Source organism: Trachurus trachurus, assembly GCF_905171665.1.
Source record: "Trachurus trachurus genome assembly, chromosome: 23".
In the NCBI taxonomy this organism is placed as follows: domain Eukaryota; kingdom Metazoa; phylum Chordata; class Actinopteri; order Carangiformes; family Carangidae; genus Trachurus; species Trachurus trachurus.
The window spans coordinates 15,321,188-15,336,612 of record NC_139912.1 but is presented as its reverse complement, the minus strand read 5'-3'; the positions used below and the strand labels follow the sequence as shown (position 1 = coordinate 15,336,612).

General features: G+C 41.3%; 1 protein-coding gene across 1 annotated transcript in view; it reads left to right on the top strand.

Annotated features, from left to right (window-relative positions):
• ahcyl2b (adenosylhomocysteinase like 2b) overlaps positions 1-15,425 on the top strand; it is a 45,133-nt gene extending 29,708 nt beyond the window's left edge. Inside the window, exons 3-17 of the mRNA XM_084000004.1 lie at positions 668-811; positions 1,396-1,496; positions 1,962-2,064; positions 2,231-2,325; positions 2,601-2,707; positions 3,498-3,614; positions 3,799-3,862; positions 4,563-4,651; positions 4,749-4,819; positions 7,529-7,623; positions 8,265-8,363; positions 9,548-9,616; positions 9,750-9,828; positions 11,170-11,290; positions 12,329-15,425. Of these exons, the coding sequence (XP_083856130.1) occupies positions 668-811; positions 1,396-1,496; positions 1,962-2,064; positions 2,231-2,325; positions 2,601-2,707; positions 3,498-3,614; positions 3,799-3,862; positions 4,563-4,651; positions 4,749-4,819; positions 7,529-7,623; positions 8,265-8,363; positions 9,548-9,616; positions 9,750-9,828; positions 11,170-11,290; positions 12,329-12,335 (1,361 nt within the window). The 3' untranslated portion in view covers positions 12,336-15,425. The remainder of the gene's footprint in view (positions 1-667; positions 812-1,395; positions 1,497-1,961; positions 2,065-2,230; positions 2,326-2,600; positions 2,708-3,497; positions 3,615-3,798; positions 3,863-4,562; positions 4,652-4,748; positions 4,820-7,528; positions 7,624-8,264; positions 8,364-9,547; positions 9,617-9,749; positions 9,829-11,169; positions 11,291-12,328) is intronic.

Here is a 15,425-nt window from a genome sequence, read left to right as displayed (position 1 = left end):
CTTAACATCGGACACAAGCTGCAGTTTCTCTTAGGAAACGGTAGCTTTATAGTCAATTGAACTCTGCGCTGTGCAGAATCTGTGGCTTACCAAAGTCAAATTGCAGGGTTTGGGGGAAAAGTACAGGCTTGATTCACAGTGTAGAAACCAAAGGGACACTGTGTTTGTTCCACACTTTGAAACCTAGAAGCTCCGGATGAAAGAGTCAAGTGAATAAACAAAATCCAGTCTGAATGGTGCTTGTAAAAACATCAGAGCTGTAATGATCAATAGATTAGACGACCAGCAGAACAAATTGATAATAAAGTAAAAACGCATTATTGACAGTCGTCTGTTTTCATGCAAACTCTAAATATTTGCTGGGTCCTGCCTCTCAGATATGACCATTTGATGATTTCTTTACTAACTTCTTTTTACCACAAAATACAGAATATTTTTGGGATTGTGATGAACTGATGAAACAGATATTTGAAGATGTGTCCTGGGCTGTGGGGAATTTTTAAAAAACTTTTTTATGGTGATTCATCAGTAAATAAAAAATCACCAGTTTAACAAATAAAAAAACACTTATTTTGCAAAAGGACTTACTTGGTACTATTGTATTTTTTTCCTGAGTGTGTGTGTGACATGTTGACAGTACCGTTGTCTCTGTTTGTGTTCCTTGTAGCGGCATCGTACACAGACAGCTCTGACGATGAGACATCTCCACGGGACAAACAGCAGAAGAACTCCAAGGGCAACGGGGACTTCTGCATCAAAAACATCAAACAGGCCGACTTCGGGCGCAGAGAGATCGAGATTGCCGAGCAAGGTAAAGCAGACGAGCCGCTGCCGTCACAGCCGCCGCTCGCTTTTGAAAAGGAGAAACGTGAGGGGTTAGCGGGTTCAGAGAATTGATTCAAATCTCTGAGAAGGTGCAATGAGATTAGTCAAAGCTTAAAATAGTTGAAAATAGAATTAAAAAAGAGCATTAATTGAAGGAAATGGTGATGTTTTCACATTACAGACACAGTAACACAAGCATCTGATGCTCTGAGGGGGGTTGTATTGTATATGTGTGGTGCTGCTGGGTGGCCATATGTCCCCCGCCACAAGTGTGAACACCACCCCAAACACATGATTCACATCTTCCCGTAATTGCTTCACAGAACTTTACACAGGGCCTCAGCTGAACCCTGCAGGCTACACACACACACACACACACACACATGCACGCACACACACATAATATATTAATATATATATATATATATATATAACCTTAGCATCAGTAACTCCTTCAGCCGGATGAGTCAAGGATTAAACGATGGGAATTTCTTCCCACCCAGCTGATTCCTTTAACCACTCAAGTGTGTGTGTGTGTTTGTGTGTGTGTGTTTCTTTCTCCTCCCTCAGAGATGCCAGCGCTGATGGCCCTGAGGAAGCGAGCCCAGGGGGAGAAACCCCTCGCCGGTGCCAAGGTGGTGGGCTGCACCCACATCACTGCCCAGACTGCTGTGAGTAGGAATGCAAAAAACACACAAGAGACACACACACACACACTTTTTTTTCCTTCTTTTTTTTCAGAAATTTTGAGGAATTTTACCACTTTTTTCTAGAACATTTTTAACTTCTTTTTTTTTTTTCTTCTTTTTTTTAAAGAAATCTTACCACTATTTTTTAGAATTCTTTTTAAACTTTTTTATTGGGGACCACTTTTTTCCAGAAATTTCTCTACAATATTTCCCAAAATTCACGCCATTGGCCCTAATTTGTACGTACATTGATTAAAAAAAGTAACGTTCTTCAGTCTATTTCTGGTGTTTGCTTCAAAATTTTGTGCAATGGGGGTCCGTGGTCTAATTTGTGTCAGTTTAGGGGTCCTTCATGTAAAAAAGTTTGAGCACCACTGTTAACACAGTGTCATGTCAGCAGCCAGTACACAAAACCAACCTGGACCGTCCTCTCTCTCCTCTCCTCAGGTGCTGATGGAGACTCTGTCAGCTCTGGGGGCTCAGTGCAGATGGGCGGCCTGCAACATCTACTCCACCCAGAACGAAGTGGCAGCTGCTCTGGCGGAGGGAGGTGAGACTCCTGGAGAGGTTCCCGTGTGTGACACCTGCCCTTCTCCCTCTTCTCCTGCCTTTTAAAATATTCAAACTCTCTTTGACTCACTCTCCACCTCTGCCCGATTCTCTCCCTGTCACACTTCCAAGCTTCTCTATATTAAATGCTTCCCGCCTCTTTCTAGGTTTCAGCGTATTTGCATGGAAGGGCGAGTCGGAGGACGACTTCTGGTGGTGCATCGACCGCTGCGTCAACGTGGAGGGCTGGCAACCCAACATGGTAGCACACCTACATTTTTAAATAAATGAAAGCATTTCTCACTGGCTGCTGTTTGAACTAGATTTTTTTTAACATATATACATATTTTGGGGCTTGTGTTGAAGCACATTAATAAGTTGAACGTTTTCACAGAAGAAAAAACACAAGTTTGATTTTCTGTTTCAAAGTTCATGCAGATTCTGTCTTTATTTTTTTTCATTCCTCATAATAAGCTCTCTCTCAATGCTCCTCTCTTTCTTCCACTCTGTTTGTCCTTGTCTCTCATTGTCTGTCAGATCCTGGATGACGGTGGAGACCTGACTCACTGGATTTATAAAAAATACCCTAACATGTTCAAGAAGATCAAGGGCATTGTAGAGGAGAGCGTCACCGGTGTGCACAGGTACGAAAGCACATTACATCACAACATGGTTATTGTACTTTCCTGTGTTTCTATATTTTCATTAACTCGTCAGTGAGATGATCCAAAATGCTGTTGCATGGATGTGAAACCAAGTTGCCATTAGAAATTAGATGTTTTTGACCCATTGCTCTTTTATCTATTATGTTGTCTGTAATTCTGTATTTGTACCTGGTTGACTATTGCTGTTGATTGATTTTCTTTGTGTCACTGCTTTTACTTTATATATTAACATCCTTTACACAGCAGCTTATTCTGTGTTTAAATGTGCTTCATGAATGAACTTAGCTCATGCTCTCTGTATCGGTGCTTCCTGTAAAAGTGTAAAAGCAGATAAATCACTTGTCAATGAAACTGTGCACCTACATTCTCACACAACTATCACACACAGACGTACTCAGGCACTCAGTTTCTGGTGTGGTAACATCGCCATCTAGTGGTGAAAATGTTCTGCATTAACAGTGTACTGTGATTACACAATTGTAGCAAGACTGTGTTTATTCATGAAACCCTCTTAAATGCAAATAAAATATGAGCAAATATTTGTAATTCCAGGTAAATAGTAGTAATAAATGCAATAAATATAAATATATGACTGATGAAAGAAAAAACAATCCTATTCAATCCCATTTTAAAACTGAAATGACTAAATATTCTCTCACTTAATGTGTCACTGTATTATCTTAACTAGAAGACAATACATTTTAAATTATTTTATAATAATGTATTTGTTATGTTTGTGTGTGTTTTGTGTGTGTGTGTGTGTGTGTAGGTTGTACCAGCTGTCCAAGGCAGGGAAGTTGTGTGTCCCCGCCATGAACGTCAACGACTCTGTGACCAAGCAGAAGTTCGACAACCTCTACTGCTGCAGAGAGTCCATCTTGGACGGGTACGAAAGCAACCTCCTGTTTAACCTCAGTAACAGATCGTGTTTGTTGTTTTCACATTTATTGTTCCAGGGCAATTACGCCCACAACTACCACCTCCTCCTCCTCCTCCTCCTTCTCTCTGTTCCAGCACAGTCTGCATACATATCAGGCTGCTCGTGAAATAAACTGTGTTTGTGTCCTCAGCCTGAAGAGAACCACTGATGTCATGTTTGGAGGCAAACAGGTGGTGGTGTGTGGATATGGAGAGGTGAGGCCCACACACGAACACAGCCACATACACAATGTGTATTCACTCAAAGACTTAAATGTAAAATCCCATCTCCTGAAGCAGCTCATTAATTGTTCAGTTGTTTGGTGTGTAAATTGTCAGGAAATAGACCCTACTACAATTTCCTGAAGTTTAATTATGTTGGTATATTATGTATTATATTCTCTGACTAATCTAAAAGAGATTCAGATTCAGACAAAACAATGAGAAGCTGTAACCAGGGAATGTTTTGCATTTTTCGAGGGAAACAGTGTAATTGTCATGAATTGATTATCATTAATATCAGCTTATTGCACTGTTGATCACCGGCTTTATCACCCAATCATTGCAGCTATATTCGTGCACCACCAGGGAACATAGGTTTTAAATGCTCATTTATTTAACATTTATACAGAGGAACCAGGAAGACTGAGAGCAAATGTGGAACATTTTATGGACACCTCACACAACAATAAATAAAAACTCTACATTATTAGGATGAGTTATTGTACTTTCAAATCAAAGTCCAAACAGTGGCAGTGTAACTTGTTTTATTCTTTTTACCTGATCGGACACAGACTAGTGGATAATGTACACAACCCTACGTGTTCATTAGTCTGACCTACACAACACAAGCTTGTCGACATGTCATTATGTCGTCTCCTTTTGATCGCCAATGTCTGTTTACTGTCGTGTTCAGGTTGGAAAGGGCTGCTGTGCTGCCCTGAAAGCGATGGGCTCCATCGTCTACGTCACAGAGATCGACCCCATCTGTGCCTTGCAGGCCTGGTGAGACTCCACTCGTCCAGTTTCCCTACACCCACTCCGCTGGTGTCCACGCACCGCAGAAGTCTAACGCTCTTTATTGTCTTTTCCCCGCCGGCAGCATGGACGGCTTCAGGCTGGTGAAGCTGAATGAAGTCATCAGACAAGTGGACATCGTCATCACCTGCACAGGTTCGGTTTGGTTCGGCCTCTCGTGTTCAGATTTCTCAGTCACTCCACAGTGTGACCTTTTTAAAATGCTGACTAATTGCCTCATAGCGGCTCCACAGGGATTCGTCCTGTTGGAATATAATCCAAAAATAACAGCGCTTAAATAAAAGCAGCAAATGAACGGAGAGAATATCAACTATAATATGTTTTGGGAAGGAGCGAGACATAATACTAGTCCTACCGCTCTGTCACTGTTGGTTCAGGAGGGACTGGACAGATATATTCAGTCGCTGTCATCAGTTCAGCAGCAGAACATGTTCTCAGTTCAGCAGCCAGGGACTTGTCCTCAACACTTATTTGGAGCAGTGAATTACTTGTCTCTGCTTCATTACCTGGCGCTGCTGACAGGCCTGGAGCTGTGGGCTGGCTTTACGCTGAAAATGTAGCGGATCAGGAAAAGATAATAAGAGAATAATGAAGGAGACAAATGGGCTGTGTGTCGCTAAGAAAGTTCCACAGTGAGGTGAAATGAATCAAAGAGGACAAGCACTCGCTGCATTAAGGTCATGGTACTGTAAACTCCATCAACGTCATCTCATTAGAGCCTAGAGAGCTTGTTGGATCATTCCTAAATGAATAATCCTACTGTAGTGAAATCAGTTATGAGTTGATTTAAAATTTCAACAATATTAGAAAATGAAGATAATAATCATAACTCTAATGAAGTCTCACAATCACTCTGTAAATAGATACATTAGGATGAGGATAAAATTTGAATGTATTCCCCTTAATGACATCACAAATTTGCATCATTAGCATGTTTCCATTGTACAAACATGTAACTCCAGATACACATATTTAAGAGCTGAATAGGAATAACTTTATTCATCCCAAATGGAAATCCATTTGTCAGGCAGCTCATCTATTAGAAGTACTAAAAGTATTTTTTTTTAAAAGTCTGATGGCCGTAGGTATGAAGGATCTTCTTAGGCCGTAAGGTGAACCCTGTTATCATTTCATCCCGCTCAGACATCCGGGGACTACACTTTACTTCATAAAAAAGATCGATTCAGCTAATCAGCGGGAGTTCATAGCTCATAACTCTATTCTATACGTCTTACGACGGCAACATATTACCTGTTAACACGTCAATTCCATACGTCTTAAGACAGCAACATATTACCTGTTAACACGTCAATTCCATACGTCTTAAGACGGCAACATATTACCTGTTAACACGTCAATTCCATACGTCTTAAGACGGCAACATATTACCTGTTAACACGTCAATTCTATACGTCTTAAGACGGCAACATATTACCTGTTAACACGTCAATTCTATACGTCTTAAGACGGCAACATATTACCTGTTAACACGTCAATTCCATACGTCTTAAGACGGCAACATATTACCTGTTAACACGTCAATTCTATACGTCTTAAGACGGCAACATATTACCTGTTAACACGTCAATTCTATACGTCTTAAGTCGGCAACATATTACTGGCATAAGAAAGGCGTCTCGGTAACCCTGGCAACAACGCATTAACTGTCACTACTGTTACTGTGGCAGTATACAGACAGGAAAACAGTTTACAACACAGAATATGGAAAAACAAATAAATGGTTGACAAGCGCTGATGAAGACGGCTTCTGATATTAAGGTAGCCTCTGGTATACCGTAGTAAGCAAATCAATAACCATCTAACAACGACACAACAACTTTGTTGTCTATGGAAAAATACATAGAATATGCCCAGGTATCGAATCAAGTGTGTTTAAGACACTTTTGCTATACTTCACCTTATTGCCTATTTGTCTCATCAATCTTCGCGGACACGGCGACGTATATAGCACTGTTTAAGATCATTTCTGCTCACTTTTGATGACTTTTCGGTCTCTTTTCCTCATCACAACTACTGCTGGATGAAACCATGGCGGTCGCCATAGTGCCGTTGTGTTTACTAAAAGCGGGTATTTTATTGGTGTAGCGCGATCACGTGACGGCCGTGCCTCCACCACGAACCAAAATCTCATTACGCTCAGAAGGAGGAACTAGTGCCGAATTACGGTCCCGATCACGGGACTCTTGTGGGGTTATGAGCTCCGAACTCCCACCGATTAGCTGAGCATGAATCAATCTTTTTTATGAAGCAAAGATCGTGTAGCCCCCGGATGTCGGAGCGGAAATCATTTTCTGTGAGACTTTTTTTGGGTTCACCTTTACGGCCTATCTGTATATCTCCCTACTACAGCGAAAAGAGAGGAGGCATCCACCACTTCTGTTTTTTTTAATCCATCATGGTTATGGATCGAAAACAAAAACAGCAGTGGTTGACGTTTGTTTCGTAGTATGGTTTGTCTTAAAATTCCTTGAATTTTAATCAAAACATCCAATGGAAACTGTCGTTTTTTAGAGACGTGTACAGGATCTTTGAAAAAGGCATTATGCAGACAGGTGGAACACTTCAACTAGATTACATTTTCAGACTTAATTAACTAAGCCTAAGTACTGAGAGGAGAAATAATTGAATCAATAAAGACTCGGGGATAGATGGAGTTGTTAATGCCAAAGGGAAGCTGCAGTGTTACAGCAGACATCTCGCATAAATCACACAAACAGTGACGTAGAATAAAACAAATGAAGTAGATACAGAGTCATTTGACAGTTAGTTTTAATTGAATGTTTGTTGGTATTAACACGATAAAATGTTCTCTCCCTTCATCAGGCAATAAGAACGTGGTGGTGAGAGAGTACCTCGACCGCATGAAGAACGGCTGCATCGTCTGCAACATGGGACACTCCAACACCGAGATCGACGTGGTCAGTCACCAGCTCGCACACATTTGTGTTTTTATTCAAACATGAATTCACAATAACACACACAATATAAAGCAAGTTCTCTCTTTTGGTGTCAGAAGAAAGATACGAGAGAGAACGAGATCAAAGTGCGAGAAGAGTTGTCGCTATGGTGCAGCTCCCATTAACATGATTGACAGCACGTTGAACATCCTCCTGTCTCTAAAGCCTGACCTTGGGCAGTGATTGTTCGGCGTCGCCATGGGAACGGGAGCTTAGCTTGATTCAGACGGGTTGCAGTGAAAGGCTTGATCCATAACCAGCTACAGAGACTGAAAGATAGACAACACAACGTAAAGATCAGCCCACAGTGGCAGTTGTGAAGAAACAGAGCGCTTTTAGCTTGGGTCCTAATACAATAAATTCACATAAATTAAGTGCAGGCAATAAAATGAGAAACATAAACATGGTTGTGGTGCTCTGATTTTATTTCCCTGCCTGTAAAACAGATCAGTGATCAGCATGAGTGGTGGATATAGGAAGCTGTCACTCTGTTACTTCAGGCCTGGACAAGATGGACCAAATGCTTCGTCAACTTTAATCCAGTAATAAAAGATGGTTGACACAAGCTTATGATTGACAATGCTGTTGTGCTCACCCCGTAGGCGAGCCTGCGGACCCCTGAGCTGACCTGGGAGAGGGTGCGCTCCCAGGTGGACCACGTCATCTGGCCCGACGGAAAGAGGATAGTACTGCTGGCTGAGGTACATACACACACAGACACACACATACACACTGTGAAAGAGCAAATCAATAGAACAGCTTTATTATTCCAAGTTGAGACCACTCTTATCCTGTCACTTTTAATGAGCGTCTCCACCAAACTTCATTAATAAATGTAGCCAACAAACCAGGTTTTAGAAAACGTGAGTGTATACAGTAGATAAACATCCCATAGACACAATAGAGGAGGCCGAGGCAGATGTGTGTATTCCAAACGGCGACAGAATGAGAGCAGCCTGACGGGACCAGACAGACAACCTGCCAGCCCGTCTCTGCCTGCGCCTCTGCTGCCATTTGATCTGCAGCAGGTTTCAACCACATCAGTGAATCTGCTCCTCCACCCTCCGCTCCCTCCAGATCACACTCTGCTCCACACTCCACACTCTGCTCCAAAATATGGTTTCTTGTTCCAAAAATGTCTCTTATGTAAAGGTAAAATACATCATCATCATCATCATCCATAAATCTGAGGTGAAGAGAATTAAGAGGAAGAGGAGGCAGTTTTCATTAAAGTTGAAAAATGACTTTAATTTTTAAAATAGTGCATCTGTCAAAGGAGGAGCCTTTTTTTTCACTGCTTTTTATTTCATAGCTTTGCTTCACACTGTAATACTATATACACTCATGCATTTATTTATGCATACAAACTAATGAGCTGTATGTGTTGACCTCCCTGCCCTCTCCTGGAGCCACAAATACAGAGGAAACAGAAGATTCTTCCATAATTAACCACACAGGAAAGAGTGATGGGAGAAATGAAAACTTTGACAAACTGTTTTAATTCTGCAGTTTTACACGCATAACCTCATGATCAGCAAAAACCTGGATCCAACACATCCACTGTCCATGGAGAAGTCTAGTGTTATGGGGAAAAACAAACAGGCTTTTATCACAGTGTTTGTCAGTACAATATGATTCACCATAGCGACTCAAAATGAAAAGAAACATGTCATTGTCGGATACAAGATTTTAAATTTCCCAAAGTCATATAATCCCTCTGCCAAACCTCTGATTCACTGGTTGGATGTCAGTTGTAGACAGCAGCCTGTCAGATGGGAGACCCTCTAATATTTCATGAGATTTCACATCCTGACACAAGGTTAAGCTCATGTGGGTGTTTTTTTTTTTTTTGCCTCCAACTTCATGTTGCTGTTTCCTCCTCCAGGGTCGTCTGCTGAACCTCAGCTGTTCCACTGTGCCCACTTTTGTGCTCTCCATCACGGCCACGACCCAGGTAAAACACAGCAGATCAGCCTCTGCCTAATTTACATTCTGGTACATGACTGTTGTTTATCTGCGGGTATGCGTGTTTGTGTGTGTTTGTGTGTTTTAGTATGAGTAACACTTGTGTGTGTGTTTGTGCCCAGGCTCTGGCTCTGATAGAGCTGTACAACGCCCCAGAGGGACGTTACAAGCAGGACGTCTACCTGCTGCCCAAGAAAATGGGTAAGATTTATTTTGCTTATCTGTAAATAGATTAAAACTTGGGGATGGGGCGTCGTTGAGCTCAGTTGGTAGAGCAGGCACCCCATATACAGAGGCTATAGTCCTCGTGGCAGCCAGACCTGTATCGAATCCCAACTCGGGCGGCCCTTTGCTGCATGTCTTTCCCCCTCTCTCTGCCTCCCATTTCCTGTCTGTCTCAACAATACTATCCATTAAACGAAAAAAGCCCCAAAATATACTAAAAAAAACAAAAACTTGAGGATTAAAACTTCTTGATACTACTGGAATACAAAAAAACACAATTTTAAAGATCATAATAATATTGTTTGGGTCTTAAAGGTAGGGTTGGAGATCCTGGAAAAGGAAAATACGGTTCTAGCAGGCCACATTTTGAAAATACACAGGTCAAAAGTCCCAGCCCCTTTCCTCAGACTTCTCTTTGAAGCCACACCAGACTGTGTGGTAGATTGTGGGATAGCGGTGCAAGCAGAGGAGGGAGGGAGGGAGAGAGACGGCAGTTTGCTTGATTGACACATCACGATCCAATTGATTTTTATGTTATGTTAAACATGATTGGATGATGTTTTTACAGCAGTATCTGTCCCACAGGTGTCTGACTTCTTTAATTTTTGTGAAAAAGCATTCAATTAATTGGTTGTAATCAAAGTATGAAGAGGATTTCAAACAATTTAGTAAAAACTGCTCCAGAATAGGATCTCCAACACAACCTTTAAGGAGCCACCAAGCAAAGAAGCGATTACAGAGAGGGTTTTGTTTTTGCCCCAGCAGAGCTCCTGCAGGCATATTGCATTTATCTCTACAGACAACACAGTCAGTCTCATCTGTTCAATCCTGGGTCGCCTCCCTGATCGCAAATCATTCACAGTAGAATGAGTCCTGTGTGTCTGTGTGCATATGTGAGTGTGTGCGAGTGTGTGCGGGCGTGCATAGAGCCCACAGTGTGTCTGCAGCGCTGGCCCGTCACATGTCTTGGCTTTTCCTCAGTGAGCAAGAGCAGCACATATACAATGTAAAGACAGAGAAAATGTAGGTCACCCTGTTAGCGACTGCTGCTACCATGACACACACACACACACACACACACACACACACTGACAGACAGACAGATGATGGGGAAGAAGAAGAGAGGAATGCAAAAAGAGAAAGAGGCAGGGATGAGGAGAGGAATGGCAGAAAGATGAGGATAGGAGATGGAGAGATGGTAAATCCCAGAGCCCCCCCCCTCTGGAACTTTGCTTCCTCTTCTCATTTGAATGATTAATCAGCCACCGACGCCGGGTGAATGTTAACGCGCTCTTCCTCCTCTGTCTCGGCCTCCAGATGAGTACGTGGCCAGCCTACATCTGCCTACGTTCGATGCACATCTGACAGAGCTGACCGACGAGCAGGCCAAGTATCTGGGCTTGAACAAGAACGGGCCCTTCAAGCCAAACTACTATAGGTATGAAAACTCTCCTCAACTCTCATTTTTTGGGCAATAGGATAACTCTGTGACATTTTACATATTGATACTGATATTTCATACCTTAAACCCCTCCAAAAGGGATTTTCATCAGGCAACTGTGTGATGTTGAAAATGTTGACCTCTTGCAAGTTTCACATGAAGTACATTATTCCATATAAGATGTCCAGTTTACATCCCATAAATAATATGAGAAATTCATCTAAAATCTGCAATCAAAAGTTGTAGGTTGAAAAGGCGACAGCTTAAGTTTTCAGCATGATAAGAAAAGATAAGTTTGATGAATTACTACAGGTTAGTGTTTTGTTGATGAGCTCCTTTCCTGAGTCACCACTCTGTACATTGTTTTCATAGTTTGATATGAATGAACAATGTGCTCACAAGTCCCACTTTATTTTTTTGTCCAGTTACTCATGTTTAACATCAGTTGTCCACAGAGTTGGGCATGTTACTAGTTACTAGTTACTTTGCCCATAAAGTAATTGAGTTAGTAACTGAATTACTACATTATAAAAGTAACAAATTACCAGGAAAACCCTAACCTCCTGTTTATCTGGAACAAGGGATAATGAGTGAGTTGGTTAGTTCCCGATACATGTAAACGTCTTTTTTCCGACTACCTGGACTGAAAAAACGGGTATATAAGGTACAGTACACTTTAACTGGTGTATTATTTTGTGATGGGACTTCTTGAGTCAAGTAAAGCTGCATTTTACTGTCAGTAATTATAACTGAGGAAACAGTAACTTTTTTGATTACTCGTTACTGACAAAAGTAGCGCTGTTAGTAACGCCATTATTCCCATCACTGTTTGTCTATAGTCAAGTGAGAAAGATGCCAGATCTGTCAACCACCAAGTTAAAGACCATCACAAATATTATGGATTCAGTCAGACCCCAGCATGTGCATTTAAGATTACAGGTCAAAGGAGAGTTTAAATCTTCCCTGAGATGAACCACTTGTATATTAGATAAATGTTCACATGCTGACTGACACGTGTCTCTCTTTCTCTTGTAGGTATTAAACCAGTGTTGGGGTTGGACTTTGACCAAATACCAATACTCCATGAATCGCACAGACTCACAGAGGAGGAGGAGGAGGAGGAGGAGGAGGACAGAATGGAGGACAGAAAAGTCAACACACCTGCTTTATATTTTGGGAGGGGGGGGTTAGTGAGGGGGAGGAGTTCTGACCGAGCCCTGAAGGAGAAAGGGGAGGAAGGGGTTGTGGATGAGGGGGACGGGGTGTGGGGTGGATTTCCATGCGCAAACGGCAGTCGTTTTATTTATTCGCGCTTGACAACACCGATAATAATAATAATAATAATAAAAATAATAATAATAATAATAATACCATTAACTGTAACTGTGTGGAGCTGCTCCTGCCATCCGCCACTAGCTAGCTCCCCTCTTCTCGCGTCTTCTCACGGGAGACGTTTTACTTCCCTCCTGCTCGTCATCACACACGCCACCATTATCTTGTTCTCTTTAGACGCTCACTTGTGTGTCGAGTTGTATGTAAACCCTCCATCCTCCCTTCCCATTGTCAGATCTTTTATTGTTTAACTATTAAAGATGAAATTATTGACGCTAAAAAAGATATATACTATATAAAAAAAAAAAACTTGATTAAAAAAAAAATCTGTGTGAATGAAGATGACCTTTTTGAAGATTTAGTGACGGACACTTTTTCCTGTCCTCTTTTTTTGTCGTTGTTGTTGTCGTCTTTTCTTTTCTACTCGTGATTATGTTTTTTGTTTTCTCTTGTGTAATACTTTGTGAGGGTGGGGTTAGACCTAATAGAGGAGGGCGGGGGTTAGGCGGGATCTCAGGGTCCAATCATATCATGTCTTTTATTTGATCGTTTCATTGAGATTCACTGTTGTGTCTGTTTTTAAACATTTTTTTATCACGCGTTCTGTCCCTTTGGATCAGCCTGTAGTTTTTTTCGTTACTCCTTTTTTTTTTTTTTTTAAACGTATGACTGGATGGTGGCCGGTTCTTCTCACCTGTCACTCAAACCCACAGTGAAACCATCTCATTGGCTGCTTCTTTCTCAGCTTCTGTCTGCTCACACGGCGCCAGTGTTGAAGTCATGAAAAGTATTTCAAGCTAGTGAGAGCTGACCTTTACAGTTTGTCTTTTCCTTTACCAAGAATGACTTTACTGTATTAGAAGCATGGCAGGTTGTCAGATCATTACAAGGGGTATACTGTATATTTAGATATTTATATAGAAACTAAGATTTTTCTATCTTTTTCTCTCCTGCACCATCTGATATCATAACTTTTGGAAGAAAAAAAATCAACATATGTCATAAATATAAGCAATTAAATGTTCTAATGATAAGTGTAATAAATTAACTTAAACCGTCATTTTTAATACTGTGACATATAATAATTACAGAGATACCAAATGTGCAGCAAGTTGTTGCCAGTCCGGTACTTAGGCAGATTTTTTCAATCAGGTCCTCAATGAAAAGTATGGTGCTGTCTAGATTTACTGTACTGACCATACACAACACAACACAACACAACTCTTTGGTACTCGCAGATGTAATGAAGGGGGTTCAGCTTGAGAGTAGAATCTGGGATCCGAATTCCACCATGATTCATTTTTCCTCCATCCAAGATACACGTTTGGCTTCTCCGCAAATTCATGTGCATTTACCTGTAAAGGGATTATTTTTTTCTCCCCTTTTTATTTCCTAAAAAATCTCCAAACTTGGCTCGTCATACCTGATTTATTTTAGTTTCTTCCTTCCCACACCTGAAAGGCTTTGGTCCGTGCTCTTATAATGAGCTGCTCAGCCGTCCCCAGCTGACCTGCCGGTGGAAATTAGAAAGACCTGACAGTCATTTCTCCTGACAGCGTCAGCGCACCCCGCCGCCGCCGGCTCTTAGCTGCACCTGAACCAGTCAGAGTCTCTGTCGGCCTGCTGGGAGGCGCCGCCGGCTCGACTCTCACACAGTGGGATCAAATCCTTAAACACACATACACAGAAGCTCATTATCCAGGTCTGGAAGTCTCTTCTGTATGGAAATAAATAAGGTCACTTTACTTCAACAAGTGGAAAATAGCACAAAGATCTTTTGTTTATAATATTCATATAGCAAAATAAATGTCTACACATGAAATACCATTCAGTTTTTGTGACTTTATCATAACTAAGGAATATTTTGACATTTTAGAAAATATGCTAACTTGTTATGACTTTAGAAGATTCATACCACTCTTATATCTGTACACTGAATATTTAACATGAGCCAGTTAGCTTAGCTCAGCATAAAGACAGGAAATGGTTGGAAGTTCCCCCTTCCCTGTCTTAATGCTGAGCTCCAAAATATCAAAATATTCCCTGTGAATTAAAGAAACTGAAACTGTAAAGGTGTGTAGGAACCTTTGAGATGAATCTACTGTACACTCACACACCACCATGAAAAGACAAGATCCCATACTGTGTCACAGCCCTTCTAACCTCAACGTCACGCTGTTCCCTCCTGATGTTTGTGCGTTTCTCCGTCTCCTTGTGCTGTTGCCAGTCCCCTCCTTAACTAGTGTGACCTGTTGTCAGTGTAGTTCTTCAGTCTTATTCCCCCCCCCCCCCCCCCCCCCCCCCCCCTTTTTTTTTTGTAAGTGTGAAAGAATATGTGACTGAGTGACTATAGCTGGTGTGTGTGCGCGTGCCTGTGTGTGTGTTTGAATGTCTTTCCATGTTTGTACACATCCTTTCTCGTAGGCCATGGTTGCTTCATTAACAGCTGCCTCAGGATCCTAGCCTGTGCGTTAGGGGGAGAAACCATTTTATTTGTTTAGTCGGTCCGAAGCTGACCAACACATGGGTGGGCGGGGGAAGACACCAGCATCATATATGTATATACATACTATATGCAGATATGACAACCTTTAAAAGTATAGGATGGTAAAAGAAGAAGTGACTTCCTGTATTTATTGTTGTAAATCCTCATACAGTGCAAACTGGCAAAATTCTCAAACATGTTTTAAGTTGTCTAATAAAGATAAAAAACCCTATGTTTAAATATTGCAAGTGATAATAGTAGATGATGAGCAATAATTAAAAAATTCTGTAATCTTAATGAATAAAGATGTAAAAA